Source organism: Arachis duranensis, chromosome 9 (genome assembly GCF_000817695.3).
Source record: "Arachis duranensis cultivar V14167 chromosome 9, aradu.V14167.gnm2.J7QH, whole genome shotgun sequence".
NCBI lineage: Eukaryota > Viridiplantae > Streptophyta > Magnoliopsida > Fabales > Fabaceae > Arachis > Arachis duranensis.
The window spans coordinates 106,200,044-106,226,317 of NC_029780.3; the positions used below are offsets into that span (position 1 = coordinate 106,200,044).

At 33.4% G+C, this 26,274-nt stretch overlaps 2 protein-coding genes and 1 non-coding gene across 5 annotated transcripts; 1 reads left to right on the forward strand and 2 right to left on the reverse strand.

Moving 5' to 3' along the window:
- Nucleotides 1-1,822: 1,822 nt before the first annotated feature.
- On the forward strand, nt 1,823-4,390 carry LOC107466720 (probable phytol kinase 1, chloroplastic). The gene is made up of 6 exons (XM_016085727.3): nt 1,823-2,267; nt 2,413-2,480; nt 2,815-2,946; nt 3,083-3,198; nt 3,304-3,418; nt 3,904-4,390. Exons 1-6 carry the CDS (start codon nt 1,863-1,865, stop codon nt 4,088-4,090), a joined length of 1,023 nt encoding a protein of 340 aa, XP_015941213.1. The 5' UTR covers nt 1,823-1,862; the 3' UTR covers nt 4,091-4,390.
- Nucleotides 4,391-6,087: 1,697 nt separating this feature from the next.
- On the reverse strand, nt 6,088-12,083 carry LOC107466702 (3-phosphoinositide-dependent protein kinase 2). 3 transcript variants are annotated; one of them, XR_001587767.3, is made up of 12 exons: nt 11,369-12,082; nt 10,161-10,341; nt 9,938-9,990; nt 9,010-9,111; nt 8,825-8,933; nt 8,608-8,686; nt 8,205-8,370; nt 7,616-7,750; nt 7,354-7,514; nt 7,055-7,277; nt 6,420-6,788; nt 6,088-6,272 (listed from the first exon to the last, which is right to left on the reverse strand). XR_001587767.3 is itself a non-coding variant. In XM_021131017.2 (11 exons), exons 1-11 carry the CDS (start codon nt 11,558-11,560, stop codon nt 6,705-6,707), a joined length of 1,479 nt encoding a protein of 492 aa, XP_020986676.1. In that variant the 5' UTR covers nt 11,561-12,083; the 3' UTR covers nt 6,088-6,704. The 3 variants fall into 3 exon arrangements, 2 of the variants coding, with proteins under 2 accessions (XP_020986676.1, XP_015941194.1); XM_021131017.2 differs by having other exon boundaries at nt 6,088-6,788; nt 7,354-7,508; nt 11,369-12,083; XM_016085708.3 differs by having other exon boundaries at nt 6,088-6,788.
- Nucleotides 12,084-21,274: 9,191 nt separating this feature from the next.
- Nucleotides 21,275-21,382, reverse strand: LOC127742274 (small nucleolar RNA R71). The gene has a single exon (XR_008003462.1). It is a non-coding gene; the product is annotated as a small nucleolar RNA R71 (small nucleolar RNA).
- Between the last annotated feature and the right edge of the window lie 4,892 nt (nt 21,383-26,274).

Genomic DNA, 26,274 nt, shown 5'->3' on the forward strand with positions numbered 1-26,274 from the left:
GTTAGAACTTGAGAGTGAAAGGATTGTGTCAATCCTATGGAATTGGTGTATATAATACTTTAACTATAGTGGAAATTCCACCACTGTTGTGGTGGAGACTGGATGTAGGTTGCATTGCACAAGGCAACTGAATCATGATACATGATGGTGTCAGCTTCTTTCTTCTCTGCTCTGTTCTATTTTCTGATATTCACGAGACAAAAATAAATTGTCTCATAAATTTTTCGCTGCTGAGTTCAAACAGAATCAGAATTGAAAGTTTGTTTTAAAGAATTATTTCAGTAACATAAAAAGAAGGTCATAGATTCAACCTCCCTTCTCTAAGCCTTTTACAACGTTCACACATACATGAGAATTTGATAATATAATTTGTAAAATATCAATATCTATCCGGAGGCCAACTGAATTTTTATCATCCTCTATAAATAAAAAAAAATTGCTACTAAATTTAAAAAAATTGTTCATTTTATATATTAGAGTATATTTGAAAAGTTTTTTGATGTGAGAAAATAATTTTATTATATTACAAATATTTATTTATAATTTAATTTCGTGTTTTGAAATGATTTTAATATATTTGTAAAATTAAATTTAATTTTTTAATTTGAAATACTTTTTATATTCGTGAAATTCTCTTATTTTACGACTTTACTTTTGAAAAAATTATTTTTACTAAACACTCACTTATAAATAGGAATATTTTTGACATTTTAAATATTAAATTTGGATCTTATAAGAATTTATTTAAAAATCATATCTCTTTTGATTTAATTTATAAATGATAAAAATATGAGAATGGAAATTCTCAAATGAAGTAAAAGTCTAAAACTACTCATTTTTATGTGTTTCAAAACAAGGAGGAAATAAATTATTTTTAAGTAAATTCTAATTTAGTGTTCAAAATAAATTTTAAAAATAAAAAATTTTAATCTCTTAGTCTTACAACAGTTTAATTATAACTATCATCTGACTATATTATGATAAATTAAAAAAATATAATTAAATTTTTTATTTATTTTAAAACTGTAATACAAGTCAAAGAAAAATAAAGAATCTTCTATAAAAATAGCTTTGAATTGCTAACCTTAATTAGTTTTCCATTTATGGGAATTAAACTATCAACCATAAAATCTTGGTAGCCCATCAATGTTAGCCTAGGTAACTGTTGCAAAGGTACATTATATATAATTACATAGTCTATAGTCTATAGATATAGCATATAGGATCCTTACACTTAAATGGGACCAGCACACACCACAACTGAAAGTTACAACATTTTTCTCAAAATGTTAAAAAAAATCTACTAATTCATTTTTTTACCTCTCTGTTCACCCTTTGTCATAGCCCATTTTTAGCCATGGAATTTAGCATGGATATCCACGTCATCACACACAATATGCCTGACATTTCTGTTTCCTTTCATTTTGGTACATACAATCTACACACCCATACTCCATGATTGAATAAAACTACAGAATTATACCCTATGTAAATACTTCACTTTTATTGTAATAAATATTTTTTTTTACTTTTTGAATTTCTGAATAGTTTGTTAATTAAAAAAAAACATTATGACAGCTAAAAAAAATCTTTATTAAATATTATCAAATAATATAATATTTATCAGTAAATAATATAATGTATATGATAACATAGTATTTTATTTTACTTGTAAATAATCATCTCAAAACTAAAACACATACATACACATATATTAGAGAAGTGAACCAAATTTACAATAATTATATATTTATATTAATTTTTAATAAATAACAACTAACAAACACCATAAATTTTAACCCCATCCATAAGTTTACATTTCTTTCTTTCTTTGTTTTTTTGCGGCATTTTTTGTAAAAATCATGACCCTCACATCCCTCACATTATCCTCTAACCACCACCATCTTCTTCCATTCTCCTCCGTGCGCCACTGCCGCCGCCACCACCAACTCCGAACCTCCGACACAACCCTCTTTGCTCCACCACAACACTGGAACAACAACAACAACAGCAGCAGCCTTAGCTTTGTGAAGCAGACAATAACAAAAGACACTTCTCATAATAATGTCCGGTTTTTGTGCTCTCCTCCTCCTCTTCTTGCTGTTCCCGTCAGCTTGAGTCAAAGGGTATCCAGGTTTGTTGTGCCACGTGGCGTTCCTGTGGATGATCTTTTCTACAATGGCGGAGCCACCGTGGCTGTTCTTGGTGGCGCTTATGCTCTTGTGTCTGCTTTTGATGCTCTCACTCATAGGAACATTCTCAACCAGGTATGACCCTCAAAGTTCACAGCTTCATTGCTTGCATGTGCTCAATGAAGAAGGCCAATGAATCCATTTATGTTTGAATTTGGGTTTTTGTTTGGTGATGAGCAAAATTGAGCTTGTTGCATTTGGATATGAAAATTGGTTGCAGGGTTTGAGCAGAAAGCTGGTCCATATAATGTCCGGTTTGCTTTTTCTAGCTTCTTGGCCAATTTTCAGGTACCCATTTTTTAATTCTAATAAAGATTGAATCTTTATTGACATTCATTGTGGTGGGAATTGGCCTATTGGAGGGTTTCTGTTAATTGGGAAAAATCACCGTATGATGAGTGGTTGCAAATGTTTCTCGAACGCACAGTAAAAAGTTATTTTGATTGGTTTGTTTGAAGGCGGAGACTCACACGCAGTTATGTCTTCATGCGAAATTGATAGTTGAAAACTATTAGACGATAATTTAGTCAAATTTGTCGAATCATCTAAACGTTTTCAACTATCAACTTCACCTTGTTTGAATTTGAAAGTTCTAATGCTGATGCTATTAATGGTAGGATAGCAACTCCACTGAGGCTCGTTACTTTGCTGCATTTGTTCCATTTGTGAACCTTTTGAGGCTTTTGGTGAATGGTCTCTCACTGGCTTCTGATGAAGGACTGATTAAATCCGTGACTAGAGAAGGAGATCCCAAGTAATTGTTGTCCTTATTCAATTTAATTCATTGTCACGTTTTGTTGGCTTTATTTGGTTCAATGAAGTAGTTGTAGAAAGCAATGGACAAGTTCTTAAGCATTTATTGTTCATTACTCACCATTTCATACATGCAGAGAATTGCTGAGGGGTCCCCTGTATTATGTTCTGATGCTGATGTTATGTGCTCTTGTTTTCTGGCGTGAGTCTCCAATTGGGGTGGTCTCGTTAGCAATGATGTGTGGAGGGGATGGTATTTTCACAACAACTTTGTAACATTTTGCAATTTAAATTGTGTCTTTTAGCTACCAATTTGGCTAATTCAGACTTTGGTGAATTTATGGTGGTTTTTCATCAGGTGTAGCTGATATCCTTGGTAGAAGATTTGGATCCATGAAAATTCCGTACAATCAGAAGAAGAGTTGGGCTGGTAGCATATCCATGCTTGTCTTTGGATTCTTGGTTTCAATAGGGTGTGTTACATGCTTCTTATCTAACTCTTTTCAATGGCTCATCCTTAAACGCTCTTTACTAAGTAACGAGTGCTGTACTCCTTGTTAAATAAACAAATCTTAACTCTCCATTTATTATATTTCATCTCAATGACTCGGATTTAAAATTTAAAACTTACGGCTTAGGTTTAGAATTTAAGGTTTTGGATTTCAGAATTTTAGTGTCTAGAGTTTATTATTTATGGTTAATGATTTAAGGTTTAAGTTTTAAACTTTAGAGTTCAAAGTGTGTTGCACTCTTTATTTTCTCCGAAACGCATTAACATTCAACACAATGACACATATTTTCTTGCACTTGCCAAAAAAAAAGTTTTATACAGAAATCTAATCATATATCGCCACATCTCAAAATAATTATCTTTCAAAAGACCATCTAAATTTGATTATTTAACAATGTAAAAAGTAATAAATTGAACTGGTGTATAATTTGCTAATGTTGCATGCAGGATGCTGTACTATTATTCAGTAGCAGGACTAATGCAGTTAAATTGGGAGAGCACAGTGTCAAGAGTTGCTGTTGTTTCATTAGTGGCAACAATTGTAGAGTCCCTTCCAGTTACTAAGGTGGTAGACGACAACATATCTGTTCCACTAGCTACCATGGCAGTGGCATCTTTCACTTTCAGCCATTGACTTCATGGAATGGATCTGATGAAGTGGCATGCATACCCTTTTTCCCTTTCCCTTTCTGTTTTTCACTGCAACTGCTCTAAGAAATAAATGTTGCCAGTGTTTACAATCATTTACCAGATTGGAAAGGGATTATATTTGTATAGGAGAAACAGATGTCATGTCATGGAGGCTTTTTAATGAGATGGGAAATTGGGAAGGGATAAAGTTTTCTTCTTTTTCCTTTTCTTTTCTTTTTTCTAATTGAAGTTTTTTTTTTTTATAGATCTTTTGGTATTATTCTTGTTTTCTTTAAAGGACTCGTATCTTTTGGTTATTCAACGGCTATAGTTTAATCCCAAATCTTCAACATAATTCAAAACTATTTTTAATATTTAGAGATCTAAGTTACCACTTACCAGGACATATACCTGAATTTTAACCATAAATAGTTAACATTATTCAATACTTTATATTTTATAATTATATTACATGTATACTAAAATTAGTTGCTGAAGTTAACTACAATTAAGTACAAGTATAAAATACATGTTGGAATACAAATACACACTGAAAATAAATTAAATCATACATGTATTTATACATAAATATATTAGTGGCTAATTTTAGTGTACAAATAATATTTTTGTATATTATATAAGGATACTAGAAAAAATTTAATCTCGATGAAATTTTCATAATTTGTTTGATTTTAAAGTGGAATATCATCTTGCTCTATTTTTCTTTAAGCTATATTCATAGCAAACTTTGTTTCCAGGTTGAGATTAGTTTTGAGAATAAAATATGTTTGTATGTCGAACATATTTTGAACATGACACTATCAACATTCGTCCAACATGGATGTCTTTTATGTTCTAACTGTGTTTTAATAAAAAAATAAAAAAATTTTCTCCTGACATGTTTAGACACACCTAAATACCATCACACTTAAATATCATTACATATCAATGTATTTAACCTTATCCTTAACATGTATTTTTGAAATAAATTTAAAAATTATATATATATTATGTATTAAAACAAAAAAATTAAATACTTTATATAACTTAAAAAGATATTAAAAATAGTTAGAAAAGTTAATTTATATTTTAATATTAATAAAATCTCAAAATATTATTACAATTTATCTAAAAAATACTTTATATTTTTATATGCATGTCATGTCCTGTATCTTATCAGAATTTAAAATCTTATAAGAATTTAAAATTCGTATATATGTTTATCCTATGTCATGTCATATTATATACATTGAGAACATAACACAGAAGACAAAGACACAAAATTAATATTTGTGTATTATTTAGTAATAAAATAAATATAAAATAAAATAAATTATAAAAAATTAATAAAAATAACAAAAAGAAAAACAAGTTATATATCTTAATAGCATATCTATGTTACTGTGTTAAAAAAGACACAATAAAAAGACACAATATACACTAAGACTGCATTTGGAAGAAAAACTGAGTCTGAAAAAGAAATTAAAAGATAAAGACTAAATTAAATCTTTGTATTATATTTGATATAAAATATACAAATATACTAAATTGAATTATATCTCAGTATTATATTTAATTTAAGATAAATATAGCGATTGGAGAATAACTTTAAAATTTAAAAAGTTAAAGATATTTTTTTTTAAAAATGTTATTAAAATTTTTCTGTCCCTATGACTCCACTTTTTGGAGGTATTTAAGGAACTAAAATTGTCATAAGATTAAAATTCTCTAACCATCATACACAATACTAAATTCTAATCCCTAGTTTCAATTCCGGTCCCTAAAAATAAATGCTACCTAATTTAATGTCTCAAAATACAATGTCATAAATACAATGTCATAAGCTATATCTCATCCATCAAAGATAATTTTATATCTCAATATCATTGTCACAAAGTTTCGTATTTATAAACAAACACAGGCTTACTGAACTCAATGTTACTGAGAAAATTTGCAATCAAGTGTATTTTCTTTACTCATAAACTACCAAACACATTAGAGTATATAAACTGGCTGGAATGGCCAAAAATGTGATCTAATTTCTACTCAAGTACAATCAAGAACATTTTCATTCAATCCCTAAAACTATATTGCCTCACTATATAAAATTATTTACAGTTTTCCTAAGGGCCAAATCATCCTTTTCATCTTGAAACTTCAGGTTGGCTTCACCTTGTGATCATTGGCTGAAGCAACGATACAAATTGAGCAATTTAATTCAATTATTCATATGCTATATAATATAAGTATATAACTAAAATTTGCTATCATCTTGCAACTCAGAAGATATTATTTAGAAAAAAAAAATAATAACTGAATTTTTTTTTTCTTACAGAGTATTGATTCCAACCCTCCAACAAAGCCTACAATAAGAACATCGTCCACATTTTTATCATATATTCCATTGAAGCATATGAAAGAGATTGGAAAAATCATGACAAACTCAACTAAGCTGTAGTGAGGAATTAGCTTTGCACCAGATTTCAGCAGAACTTAATCTGCAACTTCATTTTTTCTTTTGATGAATAATTTGTTGAGCAGTCAAACTGTTTTTGTAATTCCTTGCTGAACACTACAAAGATAGCAGAAAGAATATTTTTCTCAAAACCAGAATGAATTCACCGGTTTTGAAGCCCTTCGATTGCCTTTTTCCACTGATGTGCTCTTTGCTTTGCATCCTCGAATGACATCACCTTTTTCGGCTGCATAGTTACACTTAGTAAGAAATACATGAAATAAATTTCCAAAGCAAAATAGATTTAAGATGCCTACAGATAAAAACACAAACTCAAAATTCTTTCAAAACATTTGGCAGTGCATGCTTGCAATCATAATTTCGAAATTGGAGGAAGCATCTGTCGATATCATTCGAATCTTGAAGTCTAACACCTAGCCTCTATTTACTGCTTTCTATATTTGTAATAGTGCGAGTTGTATAACAAGATATTCCGGAAAAGAGAATGCTTACTGTGCATATCTTGAAATTTGATGGACTAATCACTTGGATGCTTAAATCATTTGGATTATCAGACCATATTATATTTCCCTTGACAATTAGCTTCGACGGGTCCACATAGATCAACTTTGGTTTGTTAGTTAGGATAAGCTGCACCTTCTTGCTCGTTAGTTTCTGTATTTTCTTCACCATAGAGATCATAAGCACAGATTCCCCAGGTTCCAAAAATTGTTGCCTGTTAAATGCGAACATTTTCTATAGGTAACTGCGGACATGCAAAAATACAAAGAAACAAAATGATTTGCACATACCATTTTGAATCAAAGGAATCGATTGAAGCTAGTCTGGTTACGCTCCCCTCAGACGATGATGGAGCACCATCAGGCTGTCTAGCCGAGGCTGCATAACCATCACCGACATGAGACGGACTCCATGCTGCATCCTGAGCTTCATCTACAATAGGTGACTGAATCTAAAAGTGAAAATAATATGAGAATTAGAGATTCTTTTCTCTTTATCTTAACAAATAAGGTGGACAAAAAATAGATGTTGAGCAAAGCATCAGAGTCATACGCCAGCTTCCAGTGCTAGTTTTGGTGGAGTTTGTGCCCTTATGTTACTCCAATCAACACCCTTGAAAAATGTGTGCCTTTTCAAAGCAGCATAACCGTCAGGTCCTGCACCTGGCCTTCTTCTGGGGTCCAAATCCTGCATTATAATTTCAATACTGTCAAAAACTAACACTTCATAAATTTCATAAAAGATGCCAAAAGTTGGAAGGGGAAAAAAAACACTGGTATATATATTACTAGCATCAACTATTATTCTGGAAAAAAACAAGTCTAGAGCCTTTGGAGTTTAGGGGAACAAATTTGATTATCAATGCCTCAATCAACATTTAAAAAAAAATAATTGAAAAGAAAAGCTTTCGAACATGTGTTTACACAGCATTGCCTAACATCATCATAAACAAAATCCAGAACTTAAAAACTTCAATCCTGGGGTTCAGTCTGCATTATGGTACTAGTATGTCAAGATATGTACTGAAAAGAGATTGCCGAAATAGGAAGATGATAGCTTCGTAAAGTGTTGCGATCAGATAAGTTAGATAGAGCACTAGAGAAGCTTGGATTTCTGTGCAGAGGGTCATAGAAATACTAACCAGTAGCCGGTCAATAAGGTCTCTTGCTTCATCAGAAAAATAATCAGGAAATCGAATTTCTCTAGCTATAATTCTTTGGAATATAAGCCATTCACTTGCATCTTTAAAAGGCGAAGTTCCTGAAAGCATCTGGTATAATGTGCATCCAAGTGCCCAGAGGTCATTCCTGTGGTAGTATATTGAGAGAAGTAAAGGGAAAATGTTATTATATCGGGAACTAGCACGGAACAAAAGCCTGATAAGGAAACTCAGTGCGTGCACAAACTTGAAAATTGAATTGTCAAATATAATCTTGATTTACAAATTATTGAACTAAGCTAAAATTAAAAATCAATCTATATGTACAGAAAACTTGCATAAGAAATAATATTATCTTAGCACTGAATAGTAACATGGTCCCTACCCAAAAGTTGCTGGAGAGGAATTAAGAACCTCCGGAGGGACATAAGCAGCGGTTCCCACAAATGTGCAGGCTTTGTCATCTAGAAATTAAAATAAATGAATATCAATTTTAAGTATTTAGTGATATCAATTAATAGAAGTTACAATAAAAGAAACAGACTATATACAAGGATTACTAAAAACATTACTAAGCACTATTCTCAGTATTCTTCGATTACCAGATGCTGCATTTGGAAGGACAGTGATTTTGCTATCCTGCATAGGCTTCACACTCCCAAAATCGGCTATTTTGATATGTCCATCAGCTGTAAGCAATAAATTCTCTGGCTGCAATTAGAGAAACTTAATATTCAGACAAGGACATATATGACAAAGATGTGGTATAAGCATGACTCAGAACTACCTTTATATCCCGATGTATCAATCCTAAATTATGTATGTATTCGAGAGCATCGACAACTTCAGCTGCATAGAACCGTGCCTCATCCTCAGGTAGACGTCCTTTCTGCATTCAGGAACCGAAAAAGCTTGCTAGTAGATATCATGCCGTAACAAAACATCCTGAGTGATACTGACTTGCATACTATGAGTCTATGACTCCCAAATTTTAAATAATACTGAAATTATAATATTTCTCAAAGGAGAGGCCAAAAAGCCACAGCAACACATATAAGAGGTTTTAAGTTTTAACAACTGCCATGATCCATTGGAAATTTCAGTTGTACAATCATGTAAATTTTCACTGAAAACAAAATATAATACTAGTATTTAAAAAATAAAATGTCCTTGTCTATATGATCAACTTCTAACAAAAAAGAAGCAAATTAGGTTACAAGAATTGAACTTATAATAAAGGAATCTTGTTAAGGGGAACAAGGTCATTAGTTTTCAATATGTAGATATTACATCTCATACTCATACTTTCATACTGTAAACTATGGTTAGATAGGGTTAGAATAATACTTTATGAACAAATTTACTATGACAGTTAGTCAATCCAGTCAAATCAGTAGAATGGAAGCTTAAGGCAAAAAATTAGTTTGATATGAGACATCTAAATTAGTTTGATATCATATTTATTTATCTTGAATCTTGGGAACCCCCAGGGAAAATTTTTCTCTCAATGGAAAACTATAAAGAGCATAATAAAATCAAAGCGCAAGTCATGGTTTAATTGTTTTTGCATCAATACCTAACATAGGAATAAACTCTGTCCTATGGGACCAACACACCTTCAGCAGGTGCCATGGAAATTTTTTTAATTTTCTTTCCAAACAAGATATATACTGCAGCACATTGAACACATGCCTTCAAGTGTTATGTTAGCTTACCCTGATTATTTGATCAAAAAGTTCTCCACCTTCACAGGATTCAAGTGCCATGTCTTCTCGAATGAAAAAGGAACAGAGCGAAAAAAAAAAGGAGATAAAATGTCAAATAGCAAATAGGCCACCCTGGCAAACTTGAGGAGAAGAAAGTAGAGAAGAAATCGCAGAGAGGAGTAAGAGAGTGCAAAAGCAAGTACAAAGAGAAAAAGCATCCAGGAATACTCACATAGAGAAAACGTGTCTTGAAATGTGAAATATAGGCGCACAATTCCAGGATGATCCAATTGATCGAGAACTATGCGTTCCAACTTCACGTAGGCTGTTTTGTTCTCTTTAGTAATGAATTTTTTGTCCATGATCTTCATCGCGTACACAGTTCCTGTGTCCTTCTTCTTTGCCCTCACAACCTTTAAACATAACAAGAAAGATGTTTGGATCCTTTACTCCCAGGGGAAAGGTCTAAAGAAAAAAAAAAATCCTATATGCTCAAACTATAGAAAATTCAAGTTCCTACAGGGTTAAAAGAATAAGATAAATGTTTTGTTGAAACAACTAGAATTGAAATCTACCACCACAACAAGCCAAAGAAAGTATATGTAAAGTGGGAAAATCAGTTGAGAAAGAAAAGCAAAGGAAAGTGTTTATTAAAATGCAGCTCAGGTGCTTCGCCGATTTCCTTCACTTCTAGCAGTGCAACTTAAGTGCCACTCATTAATCACTTCATAAGTAACATCTAGGCTCCATTTATTTTTTTAAAGAAAATATGTTGGCACCCAAATCTAAATCTATGAAACTAGTACCCAAAATATAATAGTTTTTGTTGTAGAAGAGCAACTCCAAGCAATCTTCATAACAGGTTTTTCAGCAACCATTCATGTGGGAAGAAGATCGACAGAACATCCAATTAGGAAGGTGAATGAGATGGAAGGTAGACAGGGGTCGAATGGTACAGGAAGACCCAAAAAGACATATATGAGATGGTGAAAGAAGATCTACATGTAAACAGTCTCACTCACTATAGACATAATATAGGATAAAGCTCAATAGCGTTGTTTGATCTATGCAACCAACCCGGATAAAGCTTATTGTTGTATTCATGACAAAGCATACAAAAAAGAACCTTCCTTATAAATCGAAATTTCCTAATATAGCTACCAAATGGCGTTTCATAAAACAATAACATGTTTATCTATGATCTCTACTGCACAACACCCGTCAACAATTATCCTAACCATAAAAAAGTAAAAATAAAAAACAACGACAGAAAAATCATAATGCCCCAGCATCATTCATAGGATTCATGCACCCAGCAAAGCACATCCAGAAAATTACAAAAATGATAAACAATAAATAAATAAATAAAATGCAAACCGATATCAACCCTTCAGGCACCAAAAAAAGAAACTAAAAAAATCATAATTCCACGTGCCATACCTTAGAATAAGAGCCAACGCCATAGATCTTGCCCAGTTCAAAGTCCTGAATGGTGTAATTCTCCTGAGGAGCCCTAAAAGCAAAGCTTTTGGATCTCGGTACATTATTCCCACCACTACCACCACCATTGGAAGAGGAAGAATTCCCCTGAATCTTCAACTTTGAATCGAAATCCTTCTCCATTTCCAACATTTCTCAGCTGCCAAAAAACAATTTTTTTCTTTTCTTTTCAAAAAAACGGAAGCTCCCAATCTAACATTCCCATCACATTCTCTCTCTAAAGAAAATAACCTGGGGAGACGTGCGGTCAAACGGAGACCAACCCCGGAACCCCTTTTGGATCAAAAAGAAAAGGGCGAAGCGAATTGCGTGATTACAATGTGAAAGTTTTCAGCTTTAAGGTTTGTTTTTGTTTTCCCCAATTTGAAAACCCTATGCTTAGAGATAGAAAGAGAAAGAAGGGGAAGATTAAGGAGGAGGAATGGGAAGAATTGAAGAGGAAGAGGTGGCACATCACATGGGGAAGGAATGATGGTGGAGGATCATTCAATTTTCTCTTATGCCTTTGAATTTTGATTTTGATTTTTCTCTCTCTTCAGTTCTGTGGCTATTATGGCTAAATCAGGAATGGAAACACCTTTCATGGGAGGAGGTGAAGCTGTTGCATAAATAATGCATATCATTACAAGCTTTTGTGCAATTTCATGCTTTTGTGTCTCTTTCTTGTTTATTTGGAATTTGGAATGTGGATAAAATGAAATGGGTAAAGTTTCTGTTTGCTATCTTATTTTATTTTATTTGTATAGATTATAGAATTTAATTTTGATATAAACAAAATATTTTTTATTATTCACGTGATTAATATAAAACATAGTTATTTTTACTCATGTACCGTCACATAATTAAATGTACATGTAAAATTACAGTTAATAAAATTAAATTCTTATTTTTATGATAATATATTTGTTTATAATTGTAAAATTGTAGAAATCTCATTAATATAAAAAAAAATTATATGATTTAAAAATGGAAATAAAAGAAAAAGAAAAGGTAAACTTTAATATGAATTTGTTTATTTTTTTTATCAAAATAGAAAAACTCAAACTTGCAATCTCTTAGATGAGTATGAAAAAACTATGTTATTTAAATTATAATTCATATTAATTTGTTCATTTGCTAAATCATAATGGTTCAACCACATTTAACCATATAGAGTATACTTCATATTTAGCTTGCTATGGTTTTTCTTTTTTAGTGTAGAGATATGGTTCAATTTCATGCAATTTATTTTGTGTTAAATTAAAATTAATGTCGTCAACCAAAAAAATAAAATAAAATTAATGTTAAATTAAAATTAATAAGAGAATAACATTAGATCGTTCATGATGATAACTATTTTAGTTTTGGATGAAACTCTTTTAAAATAAAATAAAAAGTTAATAAAGTGTAAAAATGTAAAAATGAGAATCTAATTATTTTTAAAAAAATGATAATAGCCTAATGGGGGAAAAATAAAAAATCAAGTGAAATTGAGAAGACAAGAAAAAGAAAGATCCATCTCACCAAATATATTTTTGGAGTAGTGCTTTTCTTATGCTTTCAATCATAATAATATTGGTAAACAATCAATGTAATGCTGTGCATGTGGTTATAGTCTAATAGACTTGGTCCCTATATCTCCAAAAAATAAGAAATTAAAAAATATACTGAAAAGAATCATGCGAGTAACTACGTAATAATTCATGTAAGTACTCAAGAAAATTCGAAGGTCGTATTCTTATCCTCATGAAATAATGAACGAATGCGAAATCTACCTAAACATTTTGGATAATAATAATAAGACACCTGAATGACAATCACAGACTTTATAGCTACAATTTATTATTGCTTCTTTTGGCAGAGTACAGTTTATTGCATTAGGCTTGGAAACATCATCCAATTTGCTCGGCTCTTGAATAATAGTAGTAGGATGGCTAGGTTCTTACAAGAGTTAATCCTTATGTTAGTTATTGAGATTGGTGGCTTGTATTAAAAATATCTTTAACATCCCAATTACACTACAATAATTTGAGATTGAAAAAATTGGATTAGATTAGTGTCATTTTTTTTCTGTCAATTTATTTTTCACATCGTTAGTAATTTAGTGGGTTAAGTATGATTTTAATACTTAAGATAGAAATTGAAAATCTTTTTCAATTTATTTTAAAATCGTCATTTTTACTAAATTTTTTATTTTTATTAATAAATTATTCCTAATTAAAAAATTATAAAATAAAATAAAGAAAGAAAGAAAGGGAACAACGAAAGAGGAAGAAAAAGAATCGGGAGGGGGGGAATGATTGTGATAATAGTTATGGTGTTCGTGTTATTGAACGGCAAGGCTGTGAAGGTTGCTTAGACTGGAAATGCGAAGAGTTGTGCACTCTATGCATGGTGCTACGGCGGCCTAAACCGAGAATGTGGCCGTGGAAGGGCAGCGATTCATGGACCAGATCCGTGGTATGACTGTCTAGGGAGTTGGATTTGGAGGATGAACAGACAGAGGGGGTGTTGAATGCAGTCCTAATTGGACTAGGTCTTGACCTTGGACTTATGCGCTGGAAGTCGTTAATGGCATCAATGTAGCGCTGCTCCAAGGGGTAGGGCTCAGTCCCTGATATTCCTTGGTTATCTTGTTGTTGATATTGTTCTTCTAGTTGTTGTTGTTTCATTGTTGTTGTTGTTTTACTGTTTCTATTTTTTTCTTCTGTATTCTGCTTTTGCATTCTGCTTCTACATGCTTCTGTTTTTTCATTTTGGGGAAGAAGGGAGAAGGGCATTTTCGTCCGAAGGACGATTTTAAAACAAACTAAAACCTTTGAGACCATTTTGTAGCAAAAAAAATGCTGGGGATAAAAAAATTTCCAACCCTACTTTAGAAACCAAAATCGTACTTAACCCTAATTTAGTACACATATACTTTTTTATGTTGGATTAAACAAAATAACGTCGTTTCAATTTTAACGTTAAATACTTGATGAAATAGAGTTGTTTAACCTTAATGAACCAAAAAAGTTTCCATTTCCAATGTTTTGTCATTTTATCTTATTCTTCCCCACTCGAACTCTTTGAATTTAACATTTTTTTGTCCATGCCTGTAAAATAGGATTTGTGTGTTGAATCAATCATATATTTTGGAAATTCTTTGAGATCACGCGATGTATTTTGGTTCAGAATCTTTGAAAGAAGAAGCGCGAGTTCTTCACTAAATTCGGTCACTGAGAGGTAAATATGGAATAGAAAAATTAATTATTTTTAATCTTTTTAGTGAAAGTATGCATCACTTTGGCGATCATTTAATATATGTTTTTGTGTAGTCCAGCATGGAAGAGTATGTACGAGATCACTAAGACTGCATTTGGAAAGGAAGCTGAGATTGAGAGATAAAGATTGCAAGGCAGAGACAGAAAGATTGAAATTCAATTAAGTCTTTCTGTATTATATTTAGTGTAAAATATACTAAAAGTGAGTTATGTCTAAGGATCATGTTTGGTTTAAAATAAATATGAAAACTGAGGGTTAGATTTGGAATTCGAAAAATTAAATGAGAGTATTTTTAAAAGAAATGTTATTAAAATTTTAGTCTCCAATCTCAGAAATTTCAGTTCCCTCTATCCTTACTTTCTAGAGGTACTGAAATGATTGAAATTTTGTGTCTCGAAAGTGAAATTTTAGTTTTAGTCTCTGACTACCAAACACAATACTAAATCTTATGAAGATTTTTTAAGGCCTAGAGAACGGGCTTAAATCTATGGCCTTCTTTTAAACTTGATCAATTAAGCCTCAAACCAGAAAGAGAAACCGTACTTCTGTTTTGACTGCGAGATTGATTATGTATGAAACAATTTTATTTTGTCTCATAACGAATGAAATAAAAACCTGAGAAGGAAAGAGAAAATGACACAGTCATGTATCATGGTTCAGCTACCTTATGCAATGTAGCCTATGTTCAATCTCCACCACAACAGTGGTAAAATTTTCACTATCTTTTCAAGTATTACAAATACTAATTCCCAAGGATTCAACCTAATCCTATCAAAGATAAACCAAACTTCTATCCAAACTTGATTTGACTAGGTTCACTTCTTAAACTCACAACACACTAAGTACTCACCCAACTTAACAAGGAATACCTCTCAGGTACAAGAAATAAAATAGAAATACAATCAAAAGAGATATGATATAAATCTTGGCTTTTCTCACTAAGTTACCTCTCTTTGATTTTTCTCTCAATATTTTTTAATGCCTCACATATATGCCTTTTTTATTTAATCAAAACCAAGAAAGATAAAGCATAAAAATTAAATATTCAATGATAACCCATGAAGGAGATAATGTAAAACAGCTCAAACTCTATAAGCTTAACTTAGATTCTGAACTCTCACATGTTACTTTTTATCTTGGCTGAATGTTCCTTTTAGTATTGGTGCATTTTTTTCCAAAACTTCAGATTTTGAGTGGTAAGTGAGAAAGCTGAGTATTAGATTTGTGTTTTTTCTCTCTTTTCTGAACTTGTATGAGGCAACCAAACAAACAAAGTCAACACATTGAATATTAAACCAGCTGAACTCATCTCCTTCTTCCCAAAAATTCAGACCAGAAAATCAGGGATTAAAAGCATAATTAAGCAATGTAGAAGAGAGATGAACAACAGCAATTTCATTGATATGAGTTCCTCAATATATTTCCCAAATTCAAACCCTTAATCTTGTGCTTTGAACCCAAGTTTTAATATCAACCATTAATTTACAGTAGAAGAAAGAAGCCTCCATTTTTTTTCTTGTTGCCCAAAATGTATGTGCAGAGAGAAGGTGAAATTAACAAGTAATTAACTTGCATGTTAATAGAAATTTTTTACCTTTTTCTTCTATGCTTGATTTAAGCATTTTTTTATTTTGGCTCTATTTTGATTTTACATTGCCTTTAGCATTTTGCTTTTCCCTTTTTTCTTTAATGTTAGATAGAAAAGATGAAACCCTCTTTTCTTCTCTGTGTTTTACCCGAAATAACAAAGCTCTACCTGTATTACATTGGTCTTCTTTTCTTTTCATGAAGCAAGTGAATTGGGTTGTGGGCTTGGTTCTAATGGGCGGCCTTAATTGCACACAATTCTTCTTATTGAACTAGTGGTTTTTTTTGTTTGGGATGCACAATAAAACCTAGGATTGCAATACTAAATAATTCATCAAAATATTTTTGGACTATCAATCCAATCAAAACCATGCATGTTTGTCATCACTAAAAATATTATTATTTACTAAACTCAACATCCTAGTCTTCCAGTCTCAATTTCAATTTCTGAAAACAAATACTATCTAAAAGTGTAAAGAGTAATTTGACAGAAAGGGGTGGAAACTAATGCATGGTACAACTTTTACAATCATGGGAACTATTATGATGCAATTACAATTTTGGAGATTTTTTATATAAGCGACTAATTTTATGGACCACTTTAGAGTTTAATTCGATCTACTCTTNAGGTAATATAATGTAAAATTTCTCATCATTACTAATAGTATATATATTATGGTAAAACGGTTGTGTAAGTTATTTTAGAATGACACTAGAAATAGATCCCAAAGTTATACAAATAAGAAATGTGTACTATGGAAAGATTATTATTCATTATGTTTCTTTTTTTTTTCCTTTTCACGAAAGTAATAGTTGTTTTCAATGAAATATCAGATGGTTTCAAGCATGATTTCAAACGAATACACAGAGAATACAAGAGGGAATCACCCAATGTTAATATATAGAAATGTATTTAAAGAAAAACATATATAATACACATTACATAACTTTCCCATAAAGAATCAATTTGGTGTTTAATATCTAGTAGGTATTCAATTTGTTTTTAAATAGAGTAGTATCATGAATTTCTGATGAGTGGATAATTTATACGCTTTTTGACATTATTTTTAGGTAGTTTTTAGTATGATTTAGTTAGTTTTTACTATATAATTATTAGTTTTTATGCAAGAATCACATTTCTAAACTTTACTATGAGTTTGTATGTTTTTATGTGATTTCAGGTATTTTCTGGCTGAAATTGAAGGACCTGAGCAAAAATCTGATTCAGAAGCTGAAAAAGGACTGTAGATGCTGTTGGATTCTGACCTCCCTACATTCAAAATGGATTTTCTGGAGCTACAGAGGCCTAATTGGCACGATCTCAATTGCGTTGGGAAGTAGACATCTTGGGCTTTCTAGCAATGATTAATAGTTCATACTTTGCCCGAGATTTAATGGCCCAAACTGGCGTTCCAAGCCAGCATAAAATTTCTGGCGTAAAACGCCCAAACTGGCATAAAAACTGGAGTTAAACGCCCAAACTGGCACCAAAGTTGGCGTTTAACTCCAAAAGAAGCCTATGCGCGTGAAAGCTTCAATGCTCAGCCCAAGCACACACCAAGTGAGCCCCGAAAGTGGATTTCTGCATCATTTACTTATTTCTGTAAACCCTAGGTTACTAGTTCTCTATAAATAGGACCTTTTACTATTGTATTTTCATCTTTTTTATCATATGTGATCTTTCGATCAACTTTGATCTTGGGATCAGGTCTTAGAACCCTTTTTCGTTTGTTTCATGCTATTTGGAAGGCATGGCCAACTTGTTCTTATGTATTTTCAACGGTGGAGTTTCTACACACCATAAATTAAGGTGTGGAGCTCTACTATTCCTCATGAATCAATGCAATTACTACTGTTTTCTATTAAATTCAAGTTTATTCTTGTTCTAAGATATTCACTCGTACTTCAACCTGGTGGATGTGATGATCTGTGACACTCATCATTATCCCCCTTATGAATGCGTGCCTGACAACCACCTCCGTTCTATCTGCGAGAGCTTGAGTGTGTATCTCTTGGCCTCCTGGTTAACGACGCATGGTTGCCTCTCCTGACAACAGAGCTTTCATTACGTGCGATCAGAGTCTTCGTGGTATAAGCTAGAATTACTTGGGCAGCATTCTTGAGATCCGGAAAGTCTAAACCTTGTCTGTGGTATTTCGAGTAGGATCTGGGATGGGATGACTGTGACGAGCTTCAAACTCACGAGTGTTGGGCGCAGTGATAGTGTGCAAAAGGATCAATGGATCTTTTGCTGACATGATCGAGAACTGACAGATGATTATCCATGCGGGAAACCGTAGAGGACCATTTTCACTGAGAGGATAGATGGTAGCTATTGACAACAGTGAACCACCTACATACAACTTGCCATGGAAAGGAGTAAGAATGATTGGATAAAGGCAACAGGAAAGCAGAGGCTCAGAGGGAACAAAGCATCTTCTTACGCTTATCTGAAATTCCCACCAATGAATTGCATAAGTATTTCTATCCTATTTTATGTTTTATTTATCTTTTAGTTATCAAAACCCCAAAACCATTTGAATCCGCCTGACTGAGATTTACAAGATGACCATTGCTTGCTTCAAGCCGACAATCTTCGTGGGATCGACCCTTACTCACGTAAGGTATTACTTGGACGACCCAGTGCACTTGCTGGTCAGTTGCACGGAGTGTATCACGATTTCGTGTACCAAGTTTTTGGCGCCGTTACCGGAGATTGTTCGAGTTTGGACAACTGACGGTTCATCTTGTTGCTTAGATGAGGTATTTTTCTTTTTATTTTGTTCTTCATAATTTTTAAGAATGAATTCTAGAGTTTCAGATGATGCTTTTATCATCACAGGAGCTAGTTGATTCCCATCAATTTGGCTGTTGTATGTAATGTCCTACTAAAGCTTGATTAACCATGCCTAATCCTTTTAGACTGAAGCTTTAGACTAACATTGCATGATTCCTGGAATTCTTATTAAAAATTGAGTTTCTTATTCTCTTATTCAAAATAATTTTCGAAAAAAAAATACAAAAAAATCATAAAATCATAAAATCAAAAATATTTTGTGCTTCTTGTTTGAGTCTAGTGTCAATTTTTAAGTTTGGTGTCGATTGCATGTTTTCATTTTCCTTGCAAATTATCGAAAACTCATGCATTATGTTCTTCATTGATCTTCAAGTTGTTCTTGATGATTTTCTTTGTCTGATCTTTAAATTCTCTTGTTTTGTGTCTTTTGTTGTTTCTCATGTGCATTCTCAAATTGTTAGTATCTCTAGTATGAAAATTTCTAAGTTTAGTTTCTTGCATGTCTTTCTTTTCTTAAAAAAATTTTCAAAAATGTGTTTTTGATGTTCATCATGACCTTCATAGTGTTCTTGGTGTTCATTTTGACATTCAAAGTGTCTTGCATGCATTCCTTGTTTTGATCTTAGTTTTTCATGTTTAATTTCATTCTGTTGTTTTTCTCTCTCATCATTAAAAATTCAAAAAAATTCAAAATTATGTCTTTTCAAGTCAAAAATACAGAGAATTGAAGATTCAGAACATACAGCAGAAGAATCACAGAGAAAAAGCTAGGCGTTTTAAAGAAGGAATTCTGGCGTTTAAATACCAGCCAGGGTACCTGGCTAGGCGTTTAAAGCCCAAGAAGGTAGACAAGTGGGCGTTAAACGCCAGAATGGATGCCATTCTGGGCGTTTAATGCCAGGATAGCACCAATGAGGTAGTTTTGTTTTCAATTCAAATCTTTTTCAATTTTTCAAGTTTTAAAACTAATTTTTCAAAATCTTATCTTTTTCATATCTTCTCATATCAATCATATCTTTTTCAAAATCAAATCTTTTTCATTTTTCTTTTAATATTTTCGAAAATCCTTGCAAACAATTAATGTTATGATTCAAAAATTTCAAGTTTGTTACTTTCTTGTTAAGAAAGGTTCAATATTTGAATGTTAGAATCATATCTTTTAATTTCTTGTTAGTCAAGTCATCAATTCTAAAAATCAAATCTTTTTCAACCATATCTTTTCAATCATATCTTTTTTAAAAATCAAATTTTCTTCAATCATATCTTTTCAATCATATCTTTTTAAAATCAAATTTTTTTCAATCATATCTCTTTTAATTTGATTTCAAACTTTTTTTTTCTCTAACTTCTTATCTTTTCAAACTTATTTCCAAATCTTTTTCAACTAATCACTATTTCTTATCTTTTTCAAAACCAACTAACCACTTTTTCAAAAATCTTTTTAATTAACCAACTAATTTAATTTTAAAATTTTTGAAAATTCCCTCTCTCATCTCCTTCTAATTAATCACTAACACTCCTCCTCTCTTAATAATTCGAACACTCTTCCCTCTTTATATGTTTGAATTCTTCTTTATCTACCTCATCCTTCTATTCTTCTTTTTCTCTGACACATCAAGGAATCTCTATATTATGACATAGAGGATTCCATACTTTTTTGTTCTCTTCTCTTTCATATGAGTAGAAACAAAGATAAAGGCATTCTTGTTGAAGCTGATCCTGAACCTGAAAGGACTCTGAAGAGGAAGCTAGGAGAAGCTAAAGCACAACTATCTAGAGAGGACCTGACAGAAATTTTCGAAAAAGAAGAAGACATGGCAGCCGAAAATAACAACAATGCCAACAATGCAATGAAGGTACTTGGTGACTTTACTGCACCAACTCCCAACTTCTATGGGAGAAGCATCTCAATTCCTGCCATTGGAGCAAACAACTTTGAGCTTAAGCCTCAATTAGTTTCTCTGATGCAACAGAATTGCAAGTTTCATGGACTTCCATTGGAAGATCCTCATCAATTCTTGGCTGAATTTTTTCAAATCTGTGACACTGTTAAGACCAATGGAGTTGATCCCAAGGTCTACAAACTCATGCTTTTCCCTTTTACTATAAGAGACAGAGCTAGCATATGGTTGAACTCACAACCTAGAGACAGCCTGAACTCTTGGAAAAAGCTTGTCAATGCCTTCTTAGCTAAATTCTTTCCACCTCAAAAGATGAGTAAGCTTAGAGTGGAAGTTCAAATCTTTAAACAAAAGGAAGGTGAATCCGTCTATGAAGCTTGGAAAAGATACAAGCAATTGATCAGAAGGTGTCCTTCTGACATGCTTTCAGAATGGAGCATCATAGGTATTTTCTATGATGGTCTATCTGAGTTATCCAAGATGTCATTGGACCATTCTGCAGGTGGATCAATTCATCTGAAGAAAACACCTGCAGAAGCTCAGGAACTCATTGAAATGGTTGCAAATAACCAGTTCATGTACACTTCTGAAAGAAATCTTGTGAACAATGGGACAACTCAGAAGAAAAGAGTTCTTGAGATTGATACTCTGAATGCCATATTGGCTCAGAACAAATTATTGACTCAGTAAGTCAATATAATTTCTCAAAATCTGATTGGATTGCAAGCTGCATCTGGCAGTGCTAAGGAAGCCTCCTCTGAAGAAGAAGCTTATGACCCTGAGAATCTTGCAATGAAAGAGGTGAATTACATGGGAGAACCCTATGGAAACACCTACAATTCTTCATGGAGGAATCACCCAAATTTCTCATGGAAGGATCAACAAAAGCCTCAACAAGGCTTTAATAATAATAATGGTGGGAGAAATAGGTTTGGCAATAGCAAACCTTTCTCTTCATCTTCTCAGCAACAGACAGAGAACTCTGAGCAGAATCGCTCTAGCTTAGCAACCATAGTCTCTGATCTATCTAAGACCACACTAAGTTTCATGAATGAAACAATATCCTTCATTAGAAATTTGGAGGTACAAATGGGTTAATTGAGTAAGAAAGTTACTGAAACTCCTCCTAGCACTCTCCCAAGAAATACAGAAGAAAATCCCAAGAGAGAGTATAAGGCCATAACCACGTCCAACATGGTCGAATCTATGGAGGAAGGAAAGGCAGTGATTCCCAGTGAGGAAGACCTCATGGGACGTCCACTGACCACTAGGGAGTTCCCCTCTGTGGAATCAAGGGAATCTGAGGCTCATACAGACACCATAAAGATTCCATTGAACCTACTTTTGCCATTCATGAGCTCTTATGAGTATTCTTTCTCTGAAGAGGATGAAGATATTACTGAAGAGAAAGTTGCTCAGTATCTAGGAGCAATCATGAAGCTGAGTGCCAAATTATTTGGTAATGATACTTGGGAGGATGAACCTCCATTGCTCATTAAAGAACTAAGTACATTGGCTCAGCTAAAGATACCTCAAAAGAAATCGGACCCTGGAAGGTTCTTAATACTTTGCACCATTGGCACCATGACCTTTGAGAAGGCTCTGTGTGACCTGGGGTCAAGTGTAAACCTCATGCCACTCTCTTTAATGGAGAAACTAGGGATCTTTGAGGTACAAGCTGCAAGAATCTCACTGAAGATGGCAGACAATTCAAGGAAACAGGCTTATGGACTTGTAGAGGATGTCTTAGTGAAGGTTGAAGGCCTTTACATCCCTGCTGAATTCATAATCCTGGACACTGGGAAGAATAAAGATGAATCCATCATCCTTGGCAGACCCTTCCTAATCACAGCAAAAGCTGTTATTGATGTTGACAGAGGAGAATTGATCCTTCAAGTGAATGAGGACTATCTTGTGTTTAAGGCTCAAGGATCTCCTTCTGTACACATGGAGAAGAAGCATGAAAAGCTTCTCTCAATACATAGTCAAACAGAGCCCCCACATTCAAACTCTAAGTTTGGTGTTGGGAGGCCCCAACCATGCTCTGAACATCTGTGAAGCTCCATGAGAGCTCACTATCAAGCTATTGACATTAAAGAAGTGCTTATTCAGAGGCAACCCAATTTTTATTTTCCATTTTCCATTGTTATTTTATGTTTTCTTTAGGTTGATGATCATGTGGAGTCACAAAAACAATTACAAAAATCAAAGTAAATTAAAAAAACAGCATTAAAAATAGCACACCCTGGAGGAGCAGCTTACTGGCGTTTAAACGCCAGTAAGTGTAGCAGAATGGGCGTTAAACGCCCAGTCTGGCACTATTATGGGCGTTTAATGCCAGAAAAGGGCACCAAGTTGGTGTTCAACGCCAGAAAGGGAAGAAAAGTTGGCGTTTAACGCCAGAAAGAGAAGAAAAGCTGGCGTTAAACGCCAGAAATGGGCAGCAACCTGGCGTTTAACGCCAGGATCAGCACTCAGAGGGCATTTACACACCAGAATGGTGTAGGGATGAGAAATTCTTGACACCTCAGGATCTGTGGACACCACAGGATCCCCACCTACCTCAGCTCACTTTCTCTCTTCTTCACACATTCCAATAACACCATTCCCTCAAATACCCTTCACCACTCACATTTACCCACTCTTCCCCAAAAACCCCACCTACCCCACCTTTCAAAATTCAATAACTTTTCCTCCCAAATCCAACCCCTAATACACGAACCCTACCCCTCTCTCCACTCCTATATAAACCCCTTATCCCTCCTTCATTTTCACACATCATAAACACTTCTTTCCCCCCTTGGCCGAACCACTCAAACCTCTCAATCCCCTCCATTTTCTTCTTTTTCTCCTCCATTCTTTCTTCTTTTGCTCTAGTACGAGCAAACATTTTAAGTTTGGTGTTGTAAAAAGCGTTGCCTTTTTATTTTCAATAACCATTAATGGCACCTAAGGCCGGAGAAACCTCAAGAAAGAGGAAGGGAAAGACAATTGCTTCCAACTCCGAGTCATGAGAGATGGAGAGATTCATCTCAAAATCCCATCACTAAAAAAAGGATGGAGCAAACAAGAGAGCCCACTTATGGACCTCAAGGGATACATTTTCCTCCACACAACTATTGGGAGAAACTAAGGATAAGAGCACCAAAATCACTAAGGATGGAGCACCAAAAGCACTCCATTATCCTCCATGAAATCAGAGAGGATTAAATAGCCATGAGGGAAGAGCAACAAAGGCAAGGAAGAGACATAGAGGAGCTCAGGCATTCCATTGGATCTTCAAGAGGAAGAACTAGCTGCCATCACTAAGGTGGACTCGTTCTTTGATTTTCTTGTTCTTATTTTTCTGTTTTTCGATTTTTATGCTTTATGTGTTATCTATGTTTGTGTCTTCATTACATGATCATTAGTATCTAGTGTCTATGTCTTAAAGCTAAGAATAATTCCATGAATCCTTCACCTCTCTTAAATGAAAAATGTGCCTAATTACAAAAGAATGAGAAGTACTTGAATTTCAAATTTTATCTTGAAATTAGTTTAATTATTTTGATGTGGTGGCAATACTTTTTGTTTTTCTGAATGAATACTTGAACAGTGCATATTTTTTTATAGTGAAGTTTATGAATGTTAAATTTGTTGGCTCTTGAAAGAATGATGAACAAAGAGAAATATTATTGATAATTTGAAAAATTATGAAATTGATTCTTGAAGCAAGAAAAAGCAGTGAAAAAAAGAAAAGAAAAAGCATGCGAAAAAAAGAAAAAAAAGAAAAAAAAGAGAGAGAAGAAAGAAAAAGCAAGCAGAAAAAGTCAATAGCCCTTTAAACCAAAAGGCAAGGGTAAAAAGGATCCAAGACTTTGAGCATTAATTGATAGGAGGGCCCAAGGGAATAAAATCCTGGCCTAAGCGGCTAAATCAAGCTGTCCCTAACCATGTGCTTGTGTCATGAAGGTCCAAGTGAAAAGCTTGAGACTGAGTGGTTAAAGTCGTGATCCAAAACAAAAAGAGTGTGCTTAAGAACTCTAGACACCTCTAACTGGAAACTTTAGAAAAGCTGAGTCACAATCTGAAAAGGTTCACCCAGTTATGTGTCTGTGGCATTTATGTATCCGGTGGTAATACTGGAAAACAAGATGCTTAGGGTCACGGCCAAGACTCATAAAGTAGCTGTGTTCAAGAATCAACATACTGAACTAGGAGAATCAATAACACTATCTAAATTCTGAGTTCCTATAGGTGCCAATCATTCTGAATTTCAAAGGATAAAGTGAGATGCCAAAACTATTCAGAAGCAAAAAGCTACTAGCCCCGCTCATCAAATTGGGACTAAGTTTTATTGATATTGTGAGATTCATTGTATATTCTCTTTTTTTATCCTATTTTGTTTTTAGTTGCTTGGGGACAAGCAACAATTTAAGTTTGGTGTTGTGATGAGCGGATAATTTATACGCTTTTTGGCATTGTTTTTAGGTAGTTTTTAGTATGATTTAGTTAGTTTTTAGTATATAATTATTCGTTTTTATGCAAAAATCACATTTCTGGACTTTACTATAAGTTTGTGTGTTTTTCTGTGATTTCAGGTATTTTCTGGCTGAAATTGAGGGACCTGAGCAAAAATCTGATTCAGAAGCTGAAAAAGGACTGCAGATGCTGTTGAATTCCGACCTCCCTGTACTCGAAATGGATTTTCTGGAGCTGCAGAAGCCCAATTGGCGCGCTCTCAATTGCGTTGGAAAGTAGACATCTTGGGCTTTCCAGAAATGTTTAATAGTCTATATTGTTCTCGAGATTTGATGGCCCAAATTGGTATTCCAAGTCAACATAAAATTTCTGGCGTAAAACACCAAAACTGGCATAAAAGCTAGAGTTAAATGCCCAAACTGGCACCAAAGCTGGCGTTTAACTCCAAGAGAAGCCTATGCGTGTGAAAGCTTCAATGCTCAGCTCAAGCACATACCACGTGGGCTCCGGAAGTGGATTTCTGCATCATTTACTTATTTCTGTAAACCCTAGGTTACTAGTTCTCTATAAATAGGACATTTTACTATTGTATTTTCATCTTTTTTTATCATCTGTGATCTTTTGATCATCTTTGATCTTGGATCAGGTCTTAGAACCCTTTTTCATTTAGTTCATGTAATTTGGGAGGCATGGCCATTCGGCCGCCTAGACCTTGTTCTTATGTATTTTTAATGGTGGAGTTTCTACACACCATAGATTAAGGTGTGGAGCTCTGTTGTTCCTCATGAATCAATGCAATTACTACTGTTTTATATTCAATTCAAGCTTATTCTTGTTCTAAGATATTCACTTGTACT